This window comes from Pseudophryne corroboree, chromosome 11 (assembly GCF_028390025.1).
Source record: "Pseudophryne corroboree isolate aPseCor3 chromosome 11, aPseCor3.hap2, whole genome shotgun sequence".
NCBI lineage: Eukaryota > Metazoa > Chordata > Amphibia > Anura > Myobatrachidae > Pseudophryne > Pseudophryne corroboree.
Window position 1 is genome coordinate 172,589,208 of NC_086454.1, and position 27,076 is coordinate 172,616,283.

Here is a 27,076-nt window from a genome sequence, read left to right on the forward strand (position 1 = left end):
TTAACATTCTGGAATTGCGAGCGGTCTTCAATGCGTTGAACCTGGCCCAGCATTTAATTCAGAACCGTCCTGTTCAAGTACAGTCGGACAACGCCACCACAGTGGCTTACATAAATCATCAAGGCGGCACTCAAAGCCGTTTGGCAATGAAGGAAGTCTAACGGATTCTACATTGGCCGGAACGACATCTACCGGCCATATCGGCAATATTCATTCCGGGAGTCCTGAGTTGGGAAGTGGACTTTCTCAGTCATCAGGGCGTACACGCCGGAGAGTGGGGCCTCCATCCAGAAGTGTTTCAACTCCTAGTGGAAAAGTGAGGCCTTCCAGACGTAGATCTGATGGCGTCTCGACACAATTACAAGGTTCCGGTCTTCGGAGCAAGGACTAGGGATCCTCAAGTGCATTCGTAGATGCGCTGGTGGTACCGTGGAGGTTTTGGCTGCCGTACATGTTCCCTCTGGTGTCACTCCTGCCCAGGGTAATTCGTAAGTTCAAGCAAGAAAGGAATTCTGCTTCTCATAGCTCCAGCGTGGCCTAGACGGCACTGGTTCTCAGACCTGCAGGGTCTATCGTCAGAGCGTCCAATTCTACTTCCACAACGCCCAGACCTCCTCGTTCAGGGCCCCTGTGTCTACCAGGACCTAGCTCGGCTGTCTTTGACGGCGTGGCTCTTGAAGCTTCCGTCTTGAGGGCTAAAGGGTTTTCTGAGGCGGTCATTCAAACTATGTTGCGGGCCCGGAAACCGGCTTCGGCTCGGATTTACTATAGGTTCTGGCATTCTTACTTTGTTTGGTGCGCATCTAACAATTATGACGCTTCCAAGTTTAGTATAGCCAAGTTGTTGGCCTTTCTTCAGCAGGGCCTGGACTTAGGCCTGCGTCTGGCCTCCTTCAAGGTTCAAATTTCTGCCTTGTCGGTGTGGTTTCAGAGAAATATTGCAACCTTACCTGATGTGCATACCTTTACTCAGGGTGTGTTGCGTATCCAACCTCCCTATGTCCCGCCTGTGGCTCCTTGGGACTTGTCGGTGGTTTTGGAGGCGTTACAAGTCTCTCTGTTTGAACCTCTTGGTTCAGCTGGTCTTAAGTGGCTTTCCCTGAAGGTGGTGTTTCTGCTGGCTATTGCTTCAGCTAGAAGAGTGTCTGATTTGGGTGCCTTGTCTTGTAGTTCCCCATATCTGATATTTCACCGTGACCGGACGGTTCTTAGGAGTCGTCCCGGTTATTTGCCTAAGGTGGTTTCTTCGTTCCACCTTAATCAGGAGATTGTGGTACCGGCCTTTGTCTCTCCTGATCTGTCTACCAAAGAGCGGCCTTTGGATGTGGTACGTGCTCTCCATATCTGTGTGAAGAGAACTGCTTCTGTTAGGAAATCTGATTCTCTCTTTATTCTGTTTGGGTTTCACAAACGGGGCTGGCCTGCTCACAAGCAGACTTTGGCCAGATGGATTAGAATGGTGATTGCACATGCTTATGTGAGGGCTGGTCTGTCAGCTCCTGCTCACATTACGGCCCATTCTACTCGGGCTGTTGGACCTTCTTGGGCGGCCCGCAGTGGTGCGACCCTTGAACAATTGTGCAAGGCGGCTACGTGGTCCTCCGTGAACACGTTCATAAGGTTCTATGCCTTCGATACTGCCGCTTCCCATGATGCTTGCTTTGTACGCCGTGTTCTTGTGCCCGCTACAGTGCATCCCCTCCCATAAGGAACTGCTTTAGGACATCCCCAATGTCTATCCTTGTGGAGCCCAGTGTACCCCGCAGCAGAAAACGAGTTTTATGGTAAGAACTTACCTTGGTTAAAACTCTTTCTGCGAGGTACACTGGGCTCCACAAGGCGCCCACCCTGACGCACTTAGCTTCTTTTGGTTGGTATGGCATTAGCCGGTGACACTTCTCCTGTCGTGAGAGTGTGGTGTATGTGGCTCGTTTTCTCCCTTTATCTCTGCATGGATAATAGACCTTTATTCCCCTTGATATGTGCCCTCAGGGTAAGAAAGGCATATATGGCGGGGAGAAGTTTTATAGGTGAAAACTTAGTTTTCTGCAGTAGTTTACATTGGTTTCCACAGGAAACACTGGGGTGTAGAGTGGATCTTGATCCAGGGGCACCAACAGGCTAAAGCTTTAGGCTGTCCCAGGATGCATTGGGGCCTCCTCTATAACTCCGCCTCCAGGCACTGTGAGCTCAGTTTCAGTTGGTGTCTGCAGCAGCAGGTCTGCACTGGGCAGCCCTCAAAAGGCTTTTTCTGACAATTTTTTTTTTCAAAACTGGGCTGTCAGTGCTGTATGTCATGGTGACACTACAGCACTGCAGCTCCATCACCTCCCAAGTGGTGTTGCATACTCCTGCTGGCTCAGTTCCCAGGTACTTGCGGCGGAGATGCTCCGGCTTTAGGCACACTGTCGCAGTCGCTCTCCTGGTTCGCGTGGCTGCTACGGGGAGGAGGTATGGGGGTCCCCCAGGCGGGACCCACCATTAAATCGCGTTCTCTCTAGCATAGGGGCGTCGGCGCTTGACCTGTCGCCCCTCCCCCAGCCCAGGACGCCATCTACTGCAGATTTTCCCACCCTGGAGCTGCCTCACACTCTCCCTCACTCCCTGACTGAGACACTGGGCGCCATCTTATAAGCATAGTTGCGGCTACTCTCTGGGACTGCAGGGCAAAGTCTCCCTTGTAAAGCTGCCTGTATAGAGCGCTGTGTCTTTACAAACACTTGAGTATTCTACATCTCTTTATACAGACGGCATTAGTTAAGAAAAAGTGTACCTATTACAGGATATATTGTAAGAGTATTCTGATATATACCTCCGGTCTAGGATCGTGTTCTGTTTATATGTATATCTGTAAATATACTAGTCCAGTGCAGTTTTATTGTCATAATAATTATCTGCATTGCCTGTGACTGTGTGTGCCTGTATCTGCTGTGTGGTTTCACTTTCAATGTTTCCCAGATATATCTATCACTATATTCTGTACCCTAAGGGACAAGGTGCATCAGGGTCATATATATAGTGCGTCACAGTATTTACCTATTACGTATATTCTACTGTGTACTCCGTCATATAATACCGGATTTATTTGCTGGTGTTGTGTACTTTGTCTACAGTCACTTACTAATGGATTTATTAGCAGGTATTGTACTCTGTCTGGCTTTATCGTACTAATTCGCTCTCTTGTTGCATTTGTGTACAATGTCTAACAAGAAGGACAGTAAGTCTGTGGACGCTCCTGCATCATGCAGAGTATGCGCCAAAGATTTACCAGAGGGGAAAGCTGTGTATGATGGTCTTTGTACTATGTATCATACATCTCCCAGTCAGTCCGCAGCTCCTGTAACCAATCAGGAGCCACCCTGGGCTGTGTTCACAAACCTACTGGGTACTCTGGTGGAACGCCTTACGCCCCCTATGGGACCACCTGTGCCATTACAGCCACAAATTGTCCCTATGGTTAATCCACCTTGGGTGGAAAATTTGTCTAACCAGTTGCAGCAATTAAATCGTTCCATGGTCAGACAAAAGTCTACTCCAGGTCACTCTAGTGTCTCTGGGTCGTCTAAGCGGGCTGCTTCCTCCTCACAATCCACAAATCTCTCAGATGTTTCATCTGAAGAGGAGGGGGGAGCATACTGTCCTGTCAGACACTGAATCAGGTGTTTCTGATGAGGATTCTCCATTGCAAATTGATGTCCCTGCACTTATGGTTGCTATTAAGCAGATCCTACAAATCACTGATAATGAGGATTCCATTGCCGTGGCTAAGAAAACTGACATGTTTAAATGGCAGAAAGTGGTTAAAAATCTATTACCCCATTCTGACCATTTAGTGGACATCAGTCAGGAGTCCTGATCTAATCCAGGGAAGAAATTCCCTCTTCTCTAAACGGGCCTTGGCTTGCTATCCTCTCCCTGCAGAGTTATGTAACAAGTGGGAAAATTCACCGCTGGTGGATTTTCATGTCACCCGCCTAGTGTTGTCATCCACTCTGCCTGTTACCACTGTCACTTCACTTAAGGAACCGACAGATAAGCGTGTGGAGAGATGCCTGAAATCTATTTACTCCCTTACAGGTGCTGTACATAGACCTACTATTGCGGCCTCTTGGGCTGCAAAAGGAATTGAAGCATGGGTTCAGGCATTAGAGGAAGAGCTGCCCAAGGATATATCTGACAATACCAGACAATACCTGTCTCACATTACCACTGTTGCCTATTACATTCAGGAGGCGTCCTCTGAGGCGGATGTGTTGGTTTCCAAGGCGTCGACTACGTCTGTCCTGGCTCGCCGTATTCTGTGGTTGAAGTCATGGAAGGTGGACCTAGACTCCAAAAAGACTTTGGAGGTACTCCCCTTTAAGGGGGACATTTTGTTTGGGGAAGACCTAAATAAAATTATGTCTGAATTGGCGGCTGCTTAGACTGCCTTTCTCCCAAATACTAATCCTTCTGCACAGAAGGCTAAAGGTACCACTTTTCGTTCCTTTTATCCTCAAGGGAAAGCAAAATGTCAGGCATACCTGAGACAATTTAGTACTCCCAAAACCACTAAGCTCAAGGCAAAGCAGTCCTGGGCGGCCCGTCAGTCTGCTTCTAAACAAGACAAGCCTGCTGATGATGGGGCAGGCCTCCCCTTGGGGGACCCCAGGGTGGGAGGCTGACTTCTGCAGTTCACCCAAGTTTGGTTTATGACCACTTCAGACGCATGGGTGCGAGAAGTTGTCTCTCACAGGTACGCAGTCTCCTTCAAGAGACGTCCCACTCGCCAGTTTTGCACCATGGTTATGCCTTCGGATCTGTTAAAGGCGCAAGCTCTGCAAAAGGGTTTGCGTTGTCTCCTGAATACAGGAGTGGTAGTGCCGGTACCTCTGGCCCAGAGAGGCAGAGGTTACTACTCGACCCTGTTTCTAGTTCCGAAACTCAATGGGACTTTCCGGGCTAAACTCCATGTCAAATCACTGAACAAGTTTGTGAGAGTGCCAAAGTTCCGTATGGAAACACTACGCTCAATTAAACTGGCTATGGAACCCGGAGACTGTATGGTATCCCAGGATATACAGGATAAGTACCTGCATATACCTATTGCCATGTCGCATCAGCAGTATCTGCGGTTTGCTATTGGCAACCTCCACTTATCAGTTCCAGGGTCTGCCACTGGCTACGGCTCCTCGGATCTTCATCTAGGTCATGGCCATAATGACAGCCCATATCCGTCGCCGGGGAGTCAGGATCCTGCCGTATCTGGACGACTTGCTGATTCTAGCAAACTTCCATGATGTCCTCCTGTCAACTGCAACTGATGGTACGCTTCCTACAAGCCCATGGGTGGCTCATCAATTGGAAGAAATCCTCGCTGGTCCCAGCTCAGAGCATGGTGCACCTGGGGGGACTCTTGGACACACACAGTCACCGACTGTTTCTGTCTCCAGAAAAAGTCCTGAGACTTCAAGACAGGATGAGATGCTTCCTTTGTCGCCCCAAAGTGTCGATACACTCGGCGATGCAAGTACTTGGCCTGGTGGTGTTGGCATTCGATATTGCAGAGTACGTTCAATTTCATTCTCGCCCTCTGCAGAGGTTAATCCTTTCCAAGTGGGACGGCCTACCTCATTGGATCAGATCTCACATGATCACTTTGACTCCGGAGGTTCATCTGTCACTGACCTGGTGGCTACAGGACTAGCAATTGAGCAGGGGCCGTCCCTTCTGGATCCCTGACTGGGTCCTGCTGACAACGGACGCCAGTCTGCGGGGATGGGGTGCGGTGTTGTAGCAATACTCTTTTCAGGGTCGCTGGACCATAGAGGAGTCACTCCTCCCAATAAACATTCTGGAGTTGCGGGCGGTGTTCAATGCATCGACTCTCATCCTGCCTCTGGTACAGAACACGCCGGTTCAAGTACGGTCAGACAATGCAACTACGGTGGCATACATAAACTGACAAGGCAGCACTTGAAGCCGCATGGCTATGATGGAAGTGTCAAAAATCCTTTGTTGGGCGGAACGGGTTCACTACGGCTGGCCGGCGGTCGGGCTCCCGGCGACCAGCATCCCGGCGCCGGGAGCCCGACCGCCGGCTTACCGACAGCGTGGCGAGCGCAAATGAGCCCCTTGCGGGCTCGCTGCGCTCGCCACGCTACGGGCACGGTGGCGCGCTACGCGCGCCACACTATTTTATTCTCCCTCTATGGGGGTCGTGGACCCCCACGAGGGAAAATAAGTGTCGGTATGCCGGTTGTCGGGCTCCCGGCGCCGGTATACTGAGCGCCGGGAGCCCGACCGCCGGCATACAGAAGACCACCCGGCGGAACGCCATCTGCCAGCAATATCGGCAGTGTTCATTCCGGGAGTCCTTGTAGTACTACTAGAGAAAACAATATTCTTTAAATTTTCTCAAGGCTATCAGCCCCCCATCCGCAGCCCTTGGATGGGGGGGACAGCCTTGGGCTTCACCCCTGGCCCTTGGGTGGCTGGGGGGGGACCCCTTGATTGAAGGGGTCCCCACTCCCCCAGTACCCCGGCCAGGGGTGACTAGTTGGATATTTAATGCCACGGCCGCAGGGCGCTGTATAAAAGTGACCCCCGGCTGTGGCATTATCTGTCCAGCTAGTGGAGCCTGATGCTGGTGTAAAAAATACGGGGGACCCCTACTCTTTTTGTCCCCCGTATTTTTTGCACCAGCGCAGAGCCCGGAGCTGGTTTTAAAAATACGGGGGATCCCCTGTCCGTTTTTTCCCCGGATTTTTAGAACCAGGACCTGCTCGAAGAGCCCGAGGCTGGTTATGCTTAGTAGGGGGGACCCCATGCAATTTTTTTTCTGATTTTTACCATTCCATTTAAAAAAAAAAATAATAATAATAATAATATTTTTAAAAAATATATAAATAATACTTGTGCCTCCAAAATAGACAAACCAAGTACCGAATCCCTTCTAATATAAATAGATATGCTATTACCAATAAAAAAAACACCAAAACAAACATGTTTTAAAAATTTTTCATTAGATTCCGCCACCAAAGTGTGGCGGATTGAAAATGACGAATTTACTGTCTAAAAGCACTGTTGTCGAATTTCCAAACTTCAATTGAATATACTTTTGTCGAATTGCCGCATTTGTACCATTGCAGAAATGTCGAATTTGACAAATGTCGAATTTCAAAAAGTCGAATTTGGAAAGTCCGTTTTTTTGACGAAAAGTACTGAATTGCATTGTCGAATTTTATTTTTTTGGGCGAAAATGTCCCGTTTTTCAACATTTTCGGGAATTCGACCGCAATTGCATATACCCCCCTGTCTGTATGACTTGGTCATTAATTGCATCATGAAATATTTGCTCTGCTCAAACGGTTTCCCTGTAGATCATATCTGTACGGCCTGTCGGACTAATAAATGTAACTTTAATGATGAGCATGCTAAAACTGTGGCAGGGCATGCTGGGATGTGTTGTTTCACAGCAGCTGGAGGGTTGCATGTTGAATACCCCTGCTATTGGCAATACCTGCCTCCTGCACCACCTGTCTGCACTTGATATTGCTCAGAGCACTGCTGTATTCTAATATGGGTAACCATGCACATACTGTATGTAGGCTGTGTAAACGTAAAAACAAACTTGTACCTGTACCGAGTATTCTTGCCTGCTCAGTAGTAACCAAAGCACTCTCACTTACAGAATATCCCATTCTGTCTGACTCTGGGAGTGGTAGTCTGTGTGTGTATGGTAACAATCGACATGGGACTGCAAGTCTGATTGCCACCTGGTGTTGCCAAAGTCAATTTATACAAGTGTTCTTCTGTTCTTTCTTAGTTTGGTGTGTACATCACTCAGAGGAAAAATTGGGATATTTCATGAAATGGAGGCAAATTTTAAGGTAAGAAAGATTCCATCTTATATGATCCATTGTGTGTCCTTGGTGTGTGTTCTGATCAGCTAGTGGGGGAACCGTGGCTGCAGCACCTTTTTCTTCTTCACAGATCTAAATAGTATGTTTGCTCCTTCTTTTGCTTATGGTATGCTCAAAGGGGGTTTCTCGGTAACACAACATTTAGCCTTATGTTGTGGAACTGATTAATGTTTGAGGACAGCTCCCATATAGGAGCTTCTTTATATTAATCTTAGTTTCTCTTACGTCCTAGAGGATACTGGGGTCCATTTAGTACCATAGGGTATAGACTGGTCCACTCGGAGCCATGGGCACTTTAAGAATTTGATAGTGTGGGCTGGCTCCTCCCTCTATGCCCCTCCTACCAGACTCAGTTTAGAAAATGTGCCCAGAGGAGCCGGTCGAGCTCCTGAAGAGTTTTATGCATTTATTTTATGTTTGTTGTTTTCAGGCAAGGCTGGATGGCACCAGCCTGCCTGTTTCGTGGGACTTAGGGAGTGGGGAGAGGGTGGGGGGGGGGGGGGGACGCCACACACAACCTCTATAAGGGTTAATGGTCCCGTTCCCCGCTGACAGGACAGCCCATCACGGCGAGCGTACAGTCCCGCTGCACACCGCCACCCCTAACAGAGCCTGAAGAATGAAGAGTGGTGAGTACTGAGCCGGCGTCCCGGCTAGTTGGGCGCCAGCCATTATGGCGGCATGAGGGTACGAAGACGCACGCCTTCTAAACGGGGCGGAATGCGTCTCCGGACACAGTACACAACTGCGTCCCCGTACACTGTACACAGTACCCATACTTACGCAACAGCCTTAAAACAGTTTTCTGCATTTTAAGCACCAGATTCCTCAGCCAGTATAAAAAAAAGTGGGAACACTGCATGCTATTGAAGGGGCGGGGCTTCACTATGAGAGGATCCAGAAGCTCACCGCGCCATTTTCCCTCTGCAGTAGACACAGACGCTGACAAGACAGGGACGCGCAGCTCCTCTAGTGTGACTCCAAATACCTCAGCCGTACCAGGGGGTCATAGCAGGGGGGGAGCGATTTACTAGTGTACTAAGTCCCGTATCAGGGTACTTAGTCTGCGACCCGGCTATGCTTGGCATTAGCGATAAGGGCGCGGTGGGGGCTGTTTCCAGACATCTCTCTGTCTCCCTGAAGGGCTCTTTGTGGATTAATTGTGCTTAACCTTTCCTGTGTGTGTGTGTGTGTGTGTGTGTGTGTGTGTGTGTGTGTGCTGTCACATTACATTATGTCAGGCGAAGAGTGTGTGTCTTGTACCGCAGAGTGTTCCTCTTCACCAGGGGGCTCACTACTGGGTACTCGTGGTTCACAGACCAGCGGGGCTGAACCGGAATGGGTTAATTCTCTTAAGGGAATGATTTCAACTCTTACTACAAAATTGTCCCGCAATGAGAAAGAGACGCAATACTTAAAACAGACTGTGGATGAGTTTATGAACAGAGACTCAGTCCCCAAGACAGCGTCTCAGTCCCCTCCCATTTGTCTGCAAAAGCGATCTCTGGCCAATATCCTACAGGCTGACTCTGACGCCGACAGGTCAGACATGGAGGAGGAGGAAGTGGACTCAGAGGGCCCCCCCCCTCCCTCCCCCTTGGAGTCAGAGTCAGTGCTAGACTTGTGCTAGATTGGCCATGCAGGCTCAATCTAGCAGGTCGCTCATTTCACCCGCACGCACGCTCGGCACACATCGCTCCCCACATCTGCCCGTGAATACGGTCCCTTAGTTTAATGTAAAAAACAAGTCCTCAGTCACTTTTCCTGCGTCAAAAGAATTGAATACCCTTTTTGAAGAACCTTGGGTTAATCCTGATAAGTTTCAGATCCCTAAAAGATTACTCTCTTCTTTTCCTTTTCCTATGGAGGATAGGAAAAAATGGGAAAATCCGCCGATAGTGGATGCATCATTCTCTAGGCTGTCATGAAAAATTGTATTGCCTGTTCCTGGTGCAGCCTCCCTTAAAGACACGGCTGACCGTAAAATTGAGACTACACTCAAATCATTGTACACAACTGCTGGGGTGGCCCAAAGACCCACTATTGCATGTGCGTGGATCACTAAAGCCATTGCTAAATGGTCAGGTAACCTAATTGAGGGGTTAGATTCCTTATCTTGGGGGGATGTTGCCTTACTCCTGCAGCATATACGGGATTCTGCGACCTTTATGGTGGAAGCCATAAAGGAAATAGGCGTGCTTAACGCACGCGCCACCACTATGGCAGTGTCGGCACGCAGAGGCTTGTGACTACGCCAGTGGACTGCTGACTCGGATTCTAGGAAAGGCCTACCATTCACAGGAGAGGCCTTGGTCGGAGATAAATTAGACAAATGGGTCTCCACAGCTACTGCGGGTAAGTCTACATATCTTCCTTCCGCAGCCCTCCCAACCAAGAAGACTTATTCAGCGTCTAAGTTACAGTCCTTTCGGACGGCCAAATTCAAGGGCAAATCCAGAGGTGCTTCTACATCCTCCAGAGGCGCAAGAGGTAAACCACGCAAACCAGCAACAGCAGGTGCTCAGGAACAGAGCTCAGGGTCTGCTTCCTCAAAGACTTCAGCATGACGGTGGACCGCAATGCCTGGAAGTCTGTGACGTGGTAGCTCGCCTACAATTCTTCAGTCAAATCTGGTCAAATTCGTGCCAGGATTCCTGGGTCAGAAATCTTGTTTCCCAGGGCGGGTTACGGTCGTTAGGTCGACCACTGAAGGTCGACATGCATTTGGTCGACATGGCCGTTAGGTAGGCATGTACTAGGTCGACAGGTCAAAAGGTCGACATGAGTTTTTCACATTTTATTTTTTTCTTTTAAGTTTTTGGATTTTTTCATACTTAACAATCCACGTGGACTATGATTGGAACGGTAATCTGTGCGACGGGACACGGTGCACTAATTTGATTTCCCCATCACCTTACTCAGAAAACGACACCAAAAACAGTCAAAAACCTCATGTCGGCCTTTTGACCTGTCGACCTATTACATGTCGACCTAAGTTGGGTCGACCAAACGACCCATACCCCCCAGGGCTACAGATTGGAGTTCCAAGAGCTCCCACCTCACAGATTCTTCAAATCAGGCTTGCCAGTTTCACAAGAGGCAAGTATAACCTTACAACATGCCATCTAAAAACTGGTACAGACTCACGTCATTGTTCCAGTTCCACCTCATCAGCTAAACAAGGGGTACTATTTCAACTTGTTTGTAGTACCGAAACCGGATGGTTTGGTAAGACCAATTTTGAACCTCAAGTCGTTGAACCCGTACTTACGAGTGTTCAAATTCAAGATGGAGTCTCTGAGAGCGGTGATCTCTGGTCTGGAGGAGGGGGAATTCCTAGTGTCTTTGGATATCAAGGATGCGTACCTCCACATTCCGATCTGGCCGCCTCATCAGGCTTACCTACGGTTTTCACTGCAGGACTGTCAATACCAGTTCCAGGTCCTGCCATTTGGTCTCTCCACGGCACCGAGGGTGTTCACCAAGGTGATGCCAGAGATGATGTTTCTACTCCCCAAACAGAGAGTGAACATAATTCTGTACCTGGACGATCTCCTGATAAAAACACCGTCTAGGGAAAGGTTGCTGGACAGCATTGCTCTCTCAACCAAACTTCTCCAGGATCATGGGTGGATTCTGAACCTTCCGAAATCTCACCTAGAGCGAACACGGAGGCTCCCATTCCTGTGAATGCTACTGGATACGGAGTCGCAGAAGGTGCTCCTTCAGTTGGAAAAGGCATTAGTGATCCAGTTGATGGTTCGGGATGTCCTGAAGCCAACCCGGATATCTGTGCATTTGCCTTCTGGGGAAAATGGTGGCCTCTTACGAGGCTCTTCAATACGGAAGGTTTCACGCAAGACCCTTCCAGCTCGATCTGTTGGACAATTGGTCCAGATCGCATCTTCATGTGCATCAGAGGATCCGTCTGTCGCCAAAAGCCAGGATCTCCCTTCTGTTGTGGCTACAGACTTCTCACCTTGTCGAGGGTCGGAGGTTCGGAATTTAAAATTGGATTCTGTTAACCACAGACGCAAGCCTCAGAGGTTTGGGAGCAGTCACTCAGGGTCTGCAGTTCAAAGGAAGATGGTCCAGTCTTGAAGTCGTCCTTCCAATCAACTGTCTGGAACTCAGGGCCATATACAACGTCCTTCTGCAGGCCTCGCATCTTCAAGATCAGGCCATACAGGTCCAGTCGGACAATGTGACGGCAGTAACGTACATAAACCGACAGGGTGGAATGAAAAGCAGAGCAGCAATGTCAAAGGTGTCTCCTCTGGGCAGAGATAAACGCTGTGGCATTGTCAGCGGTCTTCATTCCGGGAGTAGACAACTGGGAAGCAGACTTCCTCAGCAGACGCGACCTGCACCCGGGGGAGTGGGGCCTTCACCCGGAAGTGTTCAGGTGCTTGACAAGTCGATGGGGATATCCACAGATCGACATGATGGACTCTCGTCTCAACAGGAAGCTCAAGCGGTATTGTTCCAGGTCGAGAGACCCACAGTCGGTGGCGGTAGATGCCCTGATGACTCCATGGGTCTATCCGATGGTGTACGTTTTTCCTCCACTTCCTCTGATCCCAAGAATTCTAAAGAGAATAAAAAGGGAAAAGGTTCAAGCAATCTGCTTTTTCTACAAGCAGGAGTGGATGTGGGCCTACGTCTGGGCTTTATAAAAGTCCAGATTTCGGCCTTGTCCATTTTCTTTCAGAAACAATTGGCTTCTCTCCCTGAGGTCCAGACGTTCTTGAAAGGTATTCTGCACATCCAACCTCCTTGTGCCTCCCACGGCACCTTGGGATCTCGATATGGTGCTGCATTTCCTCCAATCGGACTGGTTGGAACTGTTACAGGAGGTGGACGTAAAATATCTTAGGTGGAAGACCATCACACTGTTGGCCTTGGCTTCAGCAAGACGTGTGTCGGAGCTGGGGACTTTGTCTCACAAAAGTCCCTATTTAATTTTCCATGAGGATAGAGCTGAACTCAGAACTCGTCAGCAATTTATTCCTAAGGTGGTGTCAGCGTTTCACATCAACCAACCTATTGTGGTTCCGGTTGTCACCGACACCTCTGCTACTTCAAAGTCTTTGGATGTCGTGAGGGCTTTGAAGGTGTATGTGAATAGAACAGCTCGTCGCTGAAAGACAGACTCGCTGTTTGTTCTTTATGATCCCAATAAGATTAGGTGTCCTGCTTCAAAGCAGACATTTGCACGCTGGGTCAGACTTACTATCCAGCATGCTTATTCCACGGCAAGTTTGCCATGTCCAAAATCTGTACAGGCCCACTCTACTAAGTCGGAGGGTTCTTCTTGGGCGGCTGCCTGGGGCGTCTCGGCTTTACAGCTCTGCCGAGCAGCTACTTGGTCGGGCTCGAACACGTTTTCAAAGTTTTACAAGTTTGATACTTTGGGACCTTCAGTTTGGTCAGTCAGTTATGCAGGAACCTCAGCGCACTCCCATCTGGTTTGGGAGCTTTGGTACATCCCCATGGTACTAAATGGATCCCAGTATCCTCTAGGACGTAAGAGAAAATCGGAATTTAATTACCTACCGGTAAATCCTTTTCTCGTAGTCCGTAGAGGATACTGGGCGCCCGCCCAGTGCTTCGTTCTTCCTGTACTGTTACTTGGTTAAGTAATGTTGGTTCAGCCGTTGCTGTTCCTGTTTCAAGTTTGGTTAGCATGGCTTTCCTCTTGTTGTGGGTGCTGGTTCGGAATCTCACCACTATCCTTATCTATCCTTCTCTTGAAGTATGTCAGTCACCTCTGGCACAGATTCCTAGACTGAGTCTGGTAGCAGGCAATATCAAATTCTTAAAGTGCCCATGGCTCCTAGTGGACCCATCTATACCCCATGGTACTAAATGGACCCCAGTATCCTCTACGGACTACGAGAAACGGATTTACCGGTAGGTAATTAAAATCCTATTTTCTGTCGAACATTATGTTACCTTCTCTAACGTCCTAGTGGATACTGGGGAACTGTACTTTAGTACCATGGGGTATAGATCGGGTCCACTGGAGCCTGGCACTTTAAAAACCTTTAGTATGTGTATGTATGTGCTGGCTCCTCCCCTCTATGCCCCTCCTACCAGACTCAGTTTAGAAAATGTGTCCAAGGAATCGGGTGCATTTCTGGTGCTCCAGAGAGTTTCCTTTAATATTTTATTTTAGTTATTTAGTGCCAGGTAGTACTGGTTGGGAACCAGTCATCCTGCTTTGTGGGTTTGTCAGTCAGAAGTTTCCAACCTAGTTTGTAAAGATATTTCCTCTCGAGCTCGCACCTTGAAAAAGGTGAGAGAGTATCTAGAGTTAAGACTATACAACAAACATACTGGTTGTCTTTTACTGACATTACTGACATTATTTTTAACAAAAACACATTCTTGTGAACATTACATGATGAACGTTGTGTAAAATTGCATTTGTTCAAGTGTATGTTATTAAAACAAATTTTTACTAATTGGCCTTGGGCCTCTTGTTTGGGTGACCATTTGGTGAGGGGTGTCCGTTACAGGTTCCCAGATACAAACCTTCCCCAGTATTCCATTCGTTCCTACAGAAACAACACTGGAAGAATCATTGTAGATACGTTTATTTAGCGCACTTGGGAAATCGTTTATATTAATATAATATAATATAATAATTCAATGCAATTTTGTCATGAAAATAATTATCTGCATTCCAAACGTGACTGCGTGCGTGTATCTGCTATGATTAAACTGTGGTGTATTCCAGATATATCTATAACTGTATACTGTACCCTAGGGGGCTAGGTGCGTCTGGGTCAATGTATAGTGCGTCACAGTATTTACCTATTACGTTTATTCTACTGTGTACTCAGTCACATAATACCGGATTTATTCGCAGGTGTTGTGTACTGGGTACTCAGTCACATGCTAACGGATTTATTCGCAGGTATTGTACTCTGTCTGGCTTCATCGTACTAAACCGCTCTCTGTTGCTTTTGTGTATAATGTTTAACATGTAGGGCAGTAAATCTGGGGACGCTCCTGCATCCTGCAGAGCAAACGCAACGGATTTACCTGAGGGGGAAGTTTGTGTGATGGTCTGTGTACTGTGTCTCATACATCTCCCAGTCAGTCCGCAGCTCCTGTAGTCAATCGGGAGACAACCTGGGCTGCGTTCTCAAACCTACTGGCTACTCTGGTTGAACTCTTTATTCCCCCTATGGGACCACCTGTAACATTACAGTCACTGATGTCCCCATGGTTACTCCGCTTTGGGCTGGAAAATTTTGCCTCGCGGGTTGTAGTGTATGACAAATCCCTATTCCAGGTCACTCTCATGTCTCTGGGTCATCTAAGCGGGCTGCTTCCTCCTCCCTATCCAATAATCTCTCTGATATTTTATCTGAAGAGAGGGGGATCATGCTCTCCTGTCAGTCGCTATATTAGGTGTTTCTGACCAGGATTTTCCATTGCTAAATGAGACCATTGCCCTTGTGGTTACTGGGAAGCAAATCCTACAAATCACTTATGATAAGAGGATTCCCCTACCGTGGTTAAGCAAACTGATATGTTCACACGTCAGAGGGTAAATAAAACTCTGTTACCACAATATGACCATTAAGTGTACATCAGACAAGACCCCTGGTCTAATCCAGGGAAGACATTCCCCTAGTCTACAACGGGCATTAGCTCAATATCCTCCCCCTGCAGAGTTATAAAACAAGTAGGCAATTCACTGCTAGTGAACTCATGTGTCACCCAGGTGTCGTCCATTCTGCCTCTCACCACTGTCCCCTCACGGTAGGAACCGACAGATAAGCGTGTGGAGGGATGCCTGAAGTCTATTACTCCCTTACGGGTGTTGTACATAGACCACGATTGCGTCCTCTTGCGGCTGCAAAATAGATTGATGACTGGATCAGGCATTAGAGGAAGAGCTGCCGAGGATATATCTGACAATGCCAGACATTCCCTGTCTCACAATACCACCGCCACCTTTTTCTATATCAGGAGGCGTCCCCTGAGGCGGGTGTGTTGGCTGCCAATGCATCGAATACGTCTGTCCTGGCTCGCCGTATTCTGTGGTTTGAGGTCATGGAAGGTGGACCTGGACTTCAAAATTCCTTGGAGGTATTCCCTTTTACTAAGGACATCTTATTTGGGGAAGACCTAATTAAAAATTGGATCTGAATCGGCGGCTACTATGATTGCCTTCCTCCCAAATGCTGCTACTTCTGCACAGAAGGCAAAAGGTACTTTTCCCTGCTTTCGGCTTAAGGGAAAGTGAAGGTCAGGCATACCCGAGATTGTCTCGTGTGCCCAACAACCACTAAGCCCAAGGCCTAACAATCCTGGCCTGCTCATCAGCCTGCTTCTCATGACAAGCCTGCTGCATGACAGGACAGGCCTCCCTCTGGGGGATCCCAGGGTGGGGGGCCGACTTCTACGATTCATCCAGGTCTGGTTAATGACCACTTCAGACGCATGGATGCGACAAGTTGTCTCTCACGGGTACGCAGTCTCTTTCAAGAGACGTCTCCCCCCTTCCAGTTCTTTCAAGAGACGCCCCCCCTTGCCAGTTCTGCAAGTTCCGTTAAAGTCGCAAGCTTTACAGATAGTTCTGCGTTCCCTCCTGGATACAGGAGTGGTAGTGCCGGTACCTCTGTCCAAGAGAGGCAGAGGATACTACTCGACCCGGTTTCTAGTCCCGAAACCTGATGGGTCTTTCCGGCCTATTCTCAACCTCACATCACTGAACAAGTTTGTGAGAGTGTCCACGTTCCGTATGAAAACACTGCGCTCAATTGTACTGGCCATGGAACACAGAAACTATATGGTATCCCTGGATATACAAGATGCTTATCTGCATATACCTATTGCGATATTGCATCAGCAATATCTGCGGTTTGTTATTGGCAACCTTCATTATCAGTTCCAGGCTCTGCCGTTTGGACTGGCCACGGCCCCTCGGATCTTCACCAAAGTTATGGCCGTAATGACAACTCCTCTGCATCGTCGGGGAATCGGGATCCTGCCGTATCTGTACGACTTGCTGATCCTGGCGAACTCCCAAGTAGTGCTCCTCAGTCATCTGCAACTGACGGTACGCTTCCTACAAGCACGCGGGTGGCTCGTCAACTAGAAGAAGTCCTCGCTGGTCCCTGCTCGGAGCATGGAGCACCTGGGGGCACTGCTGGACACACACAGCCAAAGACTGTTACTGTCTCCAGAGAAAGTCCTGAAATTTCAGGACAGGATCAGATACTTCCTTTCTCGCCCAAGAGTATCGATACACTCGGCGATGCAAGTACTAGGCCTCATTGTGTCGGCTTTCAACATGGTAGAGTACGCTCCATTTCATTCCCGCCCTCTACAGAGGTTAATCCTTTCCAAGTGGGATGGCGTGCCTCATCGGATCAGGTCTCAAATTATCTCTTTGACTCCAGAGGTTCGTCTGTCACTGAGCTGGTGGCTACAGGACCAGCAGTTGAGCTGGGGCCGTCCCTTCTGGATCCCCAACTTGGTCCTACTGACTACGGACGCCAGTCTGCGGGGTTGGGGCGCGGTGCTGGAGCAACACTCTCTCCAGGGTCGGTGGACCAAGGAGGAATCTCTCCTCCCGATAAACATTCTGGAATTGCGGGCAGTGTTCAATGCTTTGACTCTTGCCCTGCCTCTGATACAGAGCAGGCCTGTTCATCAGCCAATGCCACCATGGTGGCATACATAAACCATCAAGGCAGCACTCGAAGCCGCATGTCAATGATGGAAGTGTCAAATATCCTTCATTGGGCGGAACGCCATCTGCCAGCAATATCGGCAGTGTTCATTCCGGGAGTCCTCAACTGGGAAGCGTATTTCCTCAGTCGTCAGGATGTACACGCCGGAGAGTGGAGTCTTCATCAGGAAGTCTTTCAAGTCCTAGTGGACAAGTGGGGTCTACCATATGTAGACCTGATGTCGTCACGACACAATCACAACGTTCCGTTCTTCGGATCAAGAACAAGGGATCCTCAAGCAGCGTTCGTGGATGCACTGGCAATTCCATGGAACTTTCAGCTGCCCTACGTGTTCCCTCTAGTGTCACTCCTGCCCTGGGTCCTGCGGAAGTACAAACAAGAAGGAGGATTTCTACTTCTAGTCGCTCCAGCGTGGCCCAGACGGCATTGGTTCTCAGACCTGCAGGGTCTATCGACAGAGCATCCTTTTCTACTTCCTCAGCGCCCAGACCTCCTTGTACAGGGCCCTTGTCTTTATCCGGACGTGGCCAGGCTGGCTTTGATGGCGTGGCATTTGAAGCATCACTCCTGAGAGCCAAAGGATTCTCTGAGGCGGTCATCCAAACTATGTTAAAAGCCTGTAAACCGGCTTCTGCTCGGAATTCTTACTTTACCTGGTGTGCTGATAAGAATTATGATGCATACAGATTCAAAGCTTCCAGAATTCTGGCTTCTCTGCAAAGAGGCCTGGACTTAGGCCTTTGTCTGGCCTCCCTCAAGGTTCACATATCTGCCTTGCCGATTTGTTGTCAGAGAAAAATTGCGTCTATAACTGATGTTCATACATTCACTCAGGGTGTCTTAAGGACTCGGCCTCCCTATGTCCCTCCTGTGGCTCCATGGGATCTGGCTGTTGTCTTGAATGCCCTGCAAGAATCTCCATTTGAACCTCTTGAGACTGTGGACCTTAAATGACTCAGAGCCAAGGTCTTGTTTTTACTGGCTATTGCCTCTGCTAGAAGGGTGTTCGTTTTAGGTGCATTGTCCTGTCGTCCACCCTTTCTAATATTTCATCGTGACTGGGCAGTTTTTAGAACTCGCCCAGGTTGTTTACCTAAGGTGGTGTCATCTTTTTACCTTAACCAAGAGATTGTGGTTCCAGCCTTTATCTCTTCTTATTTGTCCTCCAAAGAGCTGTCTTTGGATGTGGTACGGGCTCTCCGTATATATGTGGAGAGGACTGCCTCTATCAGGAGGTCAGACTCCCTTTTTGCCTTGTTTTGGTTTTCACAAACGTGGCTGGCCTGCGAGTAAGCAAACCTTGGCCAGAATAGAATGGTGATTGCACAAGCTTATGCGCAGGCTGGTCTCCCAGCTCCTGCTGCTATTAATGCCCATTCTACTCGGTCTGTTGGACCTTCTTGGGTGGCTCACCGTGGCGTGTCCGTAAAACAGTTGTGCAAGGCGGCTACGTGGTCCTCTGTGAACACGTTTATAAGGTTCTATGCCTTTGATACTTCCGCCTCCCAGGATGCTTCCTTTGGATGCCGGGTTCTCATACCCACTAAGGCGAGTCCCCTCTCTTGAGGAACAGCTTTAGGACATTACCGATGTTTCCCTGTGGAAACCAATGTAACCTGCTGCAGAAAAGGAGAGTTATGGTAGACTTACCATTGTTAACTTTCGTTCTGCGAGGTTCATTGGGTTCCACAGGGCATCCACCCTGACGCACCTAGCTTTTATGGGTTTGTATGGCATTAGCCGCTGGTCCCTTCTCTTGTCGTGAGAATGTGGTTCTATGTGACTAACATCTACCTTCTCTCTTACCTGCTCCTGCATTGGACTGGTTAACGAAACTGAGCTCACAGTGCCTGGAGGCGGGGTTATAGAGGAGGCCCCAATGCATCCTGGGACAGCCTAAAGCTTTAGCCTGTTGGTGCCTCTGGATCAAGATCCACTCTACACCCCGATGTTTCCCTGTTGAACCCAGTCTACCTCGCAGATAGAGAGTTAACAGTGGTAAGTCTACCATAACTCCTTTTATGTACTATAAAACCCTATGTACCAATTTTGAGATCATTTAACTGTACCTGATTATTGTTTGTTGGCGACAGCCATTTAGGAGCTATTGTATCTTCATTTCTGTCCATCAGAATGTAACTTTTTGAGGTCTCTTCACCTTTGCGTGTGAGATAAGAGATGCTTCTACTGTAGCTTTCATAAACTTTTAACTCTTTTTTGCAAAACAGAGACAGATTTTTCTCTATGTATCATATACATGTAGTAAGTTGGAATAAAATGTGGTTGTTTAGGTTCCATCTTTCACAGACTAACACTAACACCCACTATTATACTGTAACATGCATACATAACACTCATTGGCGTATTTATAATGGGTGCAGTGTATGCAGTCCAGGGAGGCCCACACCACACACCCCACACTTATTTTTTTCAATAGCTACCCTCCCGATCGCAGCAGCAGCCCTGCAGAAATAACTGGGAAATGGCGTGCTGGATTTTTTTCCCGGTGTTTTGCACAGTCAGAAAATCACTGGGAAAATGGCCGCCTGCGCGTTAGTGACCCTAGTGCCCAGAGTTAAGAGCGCTGCCGGCTAGAGAGGAGGGAGCCCAGGAGGAGACTGCACATGGGCCTCCTCCTCTCCGAAGATGCCTCTGACCATGCTAGTATCAGCAACATTAGAACACACATCATTGCTATATACAAGAACCTGTTACACAGTGCCAGCCTTCCTCGTCAAACTATCTCTTTTTTTTCAGACACTCTCTAGGGCTTTGGTAAACATTGGAACCAGCCTGACCCATAATAAAGACGTAAGAGATTTCTTCATTGACCTCGTGGAAAAGGTATTGTACATAGTTTTAAGTAGAAACATTTGACAGCAGAATCACTTTGCCCATCTAGTCTGCCCTAGACACTTGTATACGTGCACACCCTAGGGTTAATTTTGGTTTGTCAAGAGCCATTTATACTACCAGTATATCTTTGGAATGTGGGAGGAAACTGGGGTACTCAAAATTATGGGGAGAATATACAAACTCCACACAGTCAGGTACATGGTGGGAATCAAACCCATGATCTCAGTACTGTGAGGCAGTAATGCTAACCATTACACCATCCGTGCTGCGAGGAGCTATGTATATGAGTGATTATTGTATTTATACAATAAATAAATAATACATGCTCAGTATGCTTTGTAACTAGAATAAAGTCCATTCATTTAGGCAAAAACAATTCAGGGTTCCTGACTTAGCCAAAATCCATTATTCTCTTTTTATCTATATTATGCTCTATGTTATAAAATTAGGTATCTTTGATAACATATGTTTACCTAATAATAACAACTTATGTAACTGGTAGTTTATGGAAGTTTCACGAAAAGCAAATAGCGGTAACCCACAGAAAGGACATGGGGATGATACAATAAGAACTACTGCATAGTGTCCCTTTGTGGCCACACAACGTTATCTCTGCATTTCTTTAAAATTACAAGCATGCATGAGGAATATCCCATTAACATAAATGGGACTGAGCAGCATTCGCCTTAGAAGTATATTCTATGTAGAGGTTTAGCAGACATTTTATAGATATCCATAGAAAGCTCTGACAGCCATTAAGGATGAAGAGATGACTTGCATTGGGCGGGGGGGCTCAGACAATGACGTGCCATTTAGGAATGCTGCTTGTCACTCCCATTGCTGGGAGTCCAAGGCAGACACCAAGGATACCTGAAGCCTACACCCGGCTTACTGAACAAGATCCATACTCCTTCATGTACAGTAAGTGGTGTAGATCTTTTCCAAAAGTCACCAAATATTGCATCATATGATAGAAGGATACTAATAAACAATGAATAAAATACCTGAAAACAAGCAGACATTTACTGATGGAATGATATAATAAGTAACAGGCCGCTTCCTTCCTTTGTTCAGTTTATAGAACCCTGTAAAGCTGCTAACTGGTCTTTCTCGGACGTCCAGCTGTTTCTCACTCAGTACACAGCATCTGCTCGCGCTCTTGATGCCTTCAAGTGAGTGTTTTATTGGTCTTGTTACTGTCACTCCATCACATCCTGTTATTTCCTAAATCCCTATGCTCCCCACCCTGTTTTCATTTCCAATTTGTATTTTTCCTTCCTAATATTTTATCCATGACTTTCCTACCTCTCTTTTAGGCTACCAACAGTCTGTCATGTTCTTTCTGCTCCGTAGGTCCTGTTAGTCAGATAATGATTCCCCCACTGCTTTGTCACAGAAGTATTGTCAAATGGCTATTGTATTATGAGGCAGCAAAAGTCTGCCAGGCTGAATACGTGTCAGCAATGCCAGCTGCTTACGTCAGTAGTATATATGAATTACTTAAAGATCTCAGTGTTACTTTACCTCCTTTGCCATTAATTGAAGATCATAAATGATTTGCAAATCAATACACACATATACACACACACAATTAATATAAACCGTCACCAGAGCAGCCCCTCTGCCGCAGGTATGGTGGATGGAGTGTGAAACGTTGGCATGCAGAATGTCAACATTAACATTAGACTGTCCAGTAATATGTAAGCGTGTTCAGAATGTGTATTTTTATCATGTTGACACCAGAATGTCAATATAGTTGTTTTTACATTTTAGCCTAATCCCTAATTATAACACAAAAAAATCCTGTTGATATTCTGTGAATATCAACATTTGTCTTGTCGACCTAATCAGGTAGATAATCTGACTGTCAACATGCTGGTGTTTACATTCTGACCATAATGTTATGGTAATCTGGTATCCAGAGATGACAGCACAATGTAATTGGCTACCTAGGCTCTTGGGAAGGAACAGAGGACAGGTATATGAATGCCAACAGTAAAGTTGCTGGTGGAGTACTGTACTTCTAAAAGACAAGTAGTAATATATAATTGTTTGCAATTTATGGGATCCAGTCGGGATCCTGGCTGTCAGAATACAGACTCCAGAATACCGACACTATTCAGAATGCCGACACCGGCATCCCGAATAAGTTCACTATCCCGGCACCGGAAACCCAACAGCTGGGATGCCAAAAGAGCCGACACGGCGCGCAGGAGGGGTAAGCAACGTGGGGGTTTGGGGGGGGGATTAGGTTTAGGCTGCGAAGGGAGGGTTAGGTTTAGGCTGCGAGGGAAGGGTTAGGTTTAGGCTGCGAGGGGAGGGTTAGGTTTAGGCTGCGAGGGGAGGGTTAGGTTTAGGCTGCGAGGGGAGGGTTAGGTTTAGGCTGCGAAGGGAGGGTTAGGTTTAGGCTGCGAGGGAAGGGTTAGGTTTAGGCTGCGAGGGGAGGGTTAGGTTTAGGCTGCGAGGGGAGGGTTAGGTTTAGGCTGCGAGGGGAGGGTTGGGTTTAGGCTGCGGGCGGAGGGTTAGGTTTAGGCTGCGGGCGGATGGTTAGATTTAGGCTGCGGGGGGAGGGTTAGGTTTAGGCTGCGAGGGGAGGGTTGGGTTTAGGCTGCGGTCGGAGGGTTAGGTTTAGGCTGCGGGGGGAGGGTTAGGTTTAGGCTGCGGGGGGAGGGTTAGGTTTAGGCTGCGAGGGGAGGTTTGGCTGCATGGAGAGGAGGCAAAGGTTTAGTCTGCGGGGGGGGGGGGGTTACAGTAGGTTTAGGCTGCGGGGAGGATGGGTTAGGGGGCAGGTAAGTATACTTACCTTTCCCTGTCGGGATTACGAACATCGGGATGCCACAGTCGGTGTTCTGAACACCGGCATCCCAAACGCCGGCAAATCAAACCCAACCCGCAATTTATGGAGTGATGTGAGTATAAAGAACAATGTGTGGAGTAAGTATACTCTACAGTTGGTTGCTGCATTGAATTTAATTTCCTTTGATATTATGCCATTTTCTGCTGCCAACGTTTGTTTAATCTGCTTTTCTGTTTTGCAGGCAGCTGGCTCTCTGGGAGAGGTACATGGGCACCTTACGGAGCTGTCTGTTGAAAATGTATCACAATTAATCGCTACCCTGATTTAATGCATGACCATAAGGTAGTTCAAAGTCTATTTCTGCTAAAAACAATATTTACTATTTAAGGGAAAAATCAGGTGAATCAGTCACTACCAGGCTGCTTCCCTCCAAGCGCATGTGTCCTGTCCTGAAGACATTCCTGATTATATGTCCCTTATTTTTGTAGTATGCTATGTATATATGTAAATATGTACTGTATATCAATCCTGCACCTTTTTTTGATAAATAAAAAAAAACATGTAAAACGGTTTGTGTTGCATTTGTAAATCGTCATACAGGGCCTTATTCAGGTTGGATCGCAAAACGCAAGCCAACCGCAAAAATTGGTAAAAAGATGCGGAAGCATGCGCAGCACCAGTCCTGCGCATGCACCCGCATTTTCTGCGGGTTGGCACTAATTGACAGGCAGAAGCGGGCGAGGTGGGGGTGGGGCCCTGCAATGCTCCTTTTCCTAGGTGGATATGGAGTGTTTCTGTGGCGGTCGCAATTTCTTGATAAAGGGGGGAAGACAGTGGTCAGCATGCTGGGTGGCATTGCCCTGCGATGGGCAGCCCTCAGCATGCAAACAAATGGCTTGCAAATTCTGTTAATTAGCAGAATTTGCAATCCTTACTGAATTAAGCCCATAGTCCCAATATGTCTTCATTACTCCAATGATAACTGCCTTCTTTCTACTGTCACGGTCATATTACAGCTGCTTACCTCTGGAACTCTGTCCCTCTTGATTTACCTCAAACTAGATGCAGGTCTGTAGATCTGATAGAATTACCTTTTTTCCAGACTGCTTTCTATAATCACATACACATGGCCATACTTATCTTTTCATTTGGCATTTAAGAATAGTTAATTTAATTTTTATGTATTTAACCGGGGTTATGGGCCTGATTCAGGGGTGCATGCAAATCCCATTGATATTGCAATTGTGTGCATAGTGTATCTGTGAAAATACAGCCACCGGGATTTGCCCACTGATGGTGTCTCAGTACCGCCATTTGCGTACAAAGACGCAGCATCACTTACACTATGGTTACTCAGGCTCGCCACCGGAGCCTGTACAGCTGGGTATGGTGATGTAGTCACAAGCTGTGACATGCCCACAAAACGGTTGTGAAAAGCCCGCGTTTTAGTAGCCACCCCCTGTTACTTCACACAAATGTTACAAACCCTCACTATGTACGTCGTCACAAGACCGTGGAGGCACATGTGTGTCGGGTGCATGTGCAGTATAAAAATTATCACTCAAATGCACAAACCTCAATATTGCGTCCACCGCTGAATCAGGCCCTGTGTATAGCAAGCATGTCTTCTGTGCATATCGTTCATAGCTATATGTGAGATCTGCTTTAGTCATGGCCACTTTTCCTGTAGGAAAGCATTGTAAGCAGCCATATGTATTGTTACCATCCTCTCTCCGTACTGTACCGTACATTGCTTATCACCAAGAGCTGCCCTTTATAATGTCCCTGCAGATAATGCATGCAGTAATCAATCTCTGCTTCTATATCAGCTAGGGTGAGAGTGACTATGTGGAATTCTGCCCCTTCCCACAGAGGGTGACAGACAAATGGGTGATAAGGCGAGATCTGGGGATGAGTGTGGCTTCTCGCCGGCCTTTGTTTATGTCAATCCTATGTTTTTCTCTCTACACTCCTAATGTAGATAACAGATTATCATGTTTCTTGCTCTTCTCTAGCACAAGGAATGTAATGGTGGACTTTATAGAGAGACAGCTGTCCCTTTCCCAGGCCACCCAGCCTGCATACACATTAACTTATAATTACCTGCTTACAGCAGCCATGTGGTTACTATCCCTATATCAATATTTTGTTTGATGTCTGTTTATCTTCAGTTATATTGGGATTCCTTAGTAAGTGATCCCAAATGCCTAGGATTCTGTCCGATCTCTTCTCCTACAGTGTAATTATGTACATATGTATTTTAATGGGTTCTCAACCCAAAACTGTTTTCAATATTCTGTATAATATTTTATGTGATGGGATATGTGTAAAATAAAATAAGTGTCTGCCAACAGCTGATGTGGTCCGCAGGCTATTGCAGATATGCACTTGTGTCCTGATGCCATATCCACACACTTTGTTACCAACACGTAGCCGGATAGGACAGTCTGTAGTAAACTGATATACTTTGCAGGTAATACATCTTACAAGCTGGGTTGTAAGCAATAGATAGGCTATTTTATTTTCCTCTTAATTTATATGGAGCCGCAGAATATTGCATACAGTCAGGGGTGGATTGGCCATAGGCTTCACCAGGAAGATTCCTGGTAGGCCGACAAGTCTGTGGGGCCTGTTCTGTGTGTTGTCATGTGGTCCCACCCGCCACATGACAGGCAGCCTACCGCACTCAGTACACTGCATTGTCCGCATTCATTATTATTCCATTTCTGCAGTACAGCAACAATCAGGCCCTATGAGGAGGGAACTCACCCCCTGAACAGACCCAACCCCTGCATCAGACAGCACCCCCATTAGGGCTGCTTCCATAAATTTCCTGGGCTGGTTTTCCATCCCAATCCGCCCCTGCATACAGTGGTGAAATAGGGCATAACACACGGATGTAGAATAACACAGGAAAACTACAGGACATTCAAGAACCATATATGCAACAAAACAAGCTGCATACTAATGTATATAAATCTTAATAGGCAACATATATTACTAAAGTGTCATATAGAACAGGCAAGAAGCATGATACAAGCAGCATTACTGCCTCACAGCACTGAGGTCATGGGTTCGATTTCCACCATGACCCTAACTGTGTGCAGTTTGTATATTCTCTCTGTGCTTATGTGGGAATCTTCCGGGTACTCTCCAGTTTCCTCCCACACTCCAAAAATTATACTGGTAGGTCTACTGGCTCCCAATGTCAAATTCTATGTTGTTCTATGTTCTATGCTCAGATGGAGAAAGGGGCTCTGCTTGTTGGAGCTTACAATTCAATGCAGAGAGTACACCTGGGACAAGGGATTCGGAGGGCACAACATGGAGTCAGAATTTGGGCAGACGCAGGGCTGGAGAGGCTGATGATGGGAATAAATGGGAGACTGCTAAGTTTTAATGAACAGGTGGGTTTTTCAGGAGCGTATAAAACTTTTGTAGCTGTAGAAAGCCGGATTGGGTATTGAAGTGTATTACACACGTGGGGTATTGAAGTGTATTACATACGTGGGGTATTGAAGTGTATTACATACGTGGGGTATTGAAGTGTATTACATACGTGGGGTATTGAAGTGTATTACATACGTGGGGTATTGAAGTGTATTACATACGTGGGGAGTGGCACTGCAGAAGCTTTGGATACAGAAGTGGGATGTGGCTGATGGTGTTTAGTTGTACAACATGATCTATTTGTCTTATTGACACATTGATCCATTTTCCTTTGGAGGCATATACTGTTAAGTCTGAGGTGGCCAACCTGACACGTTAATTCTATTGTGGAGCTGCAGGTCCCAGAATGTCCT

The 27,076-nt window shown here is 47.3% G+C and overlaps 1 protein-coding gene across 3 annotated transcripts in view; it reads left to right on the plus strand.

Annotated features, from left to right (window-relative positions):
* The window catches only part of FIBP (FGF1 intracellular binding protein), a 134,299-nt gene extending 110,456 nt beyond the window's left edge, over positions 1-23,843 (plus strand). For all 3 annotated transcript variants that reach the window (XM_063945081.1, XM_063945080.1, XM_063945082.1), the window contains exons 8-11: positions 7,808-7,871; positions 20,378-20,464; positions 21,551-21,648; positions 23,515-23,843. In XM_063945081.1, coding sequence (XP_063801151.1) covers positions 7,808-7,871; positions 20,378-20,464; positions 21,551-21,648; positions 23,515-23,584 — 319 coding nt within the window. In that variant the 3' untranslated portion in view covers positions 23,585-23,843. The remainder of the gene's footprint in view (positions 1-7,807; positions 7,872-20,377; positions 20,465-21,550; positions 21,649-23,514) is intronic.
* Positions 23,844-27,076: the final 3,233 nt, after the last annotated feature.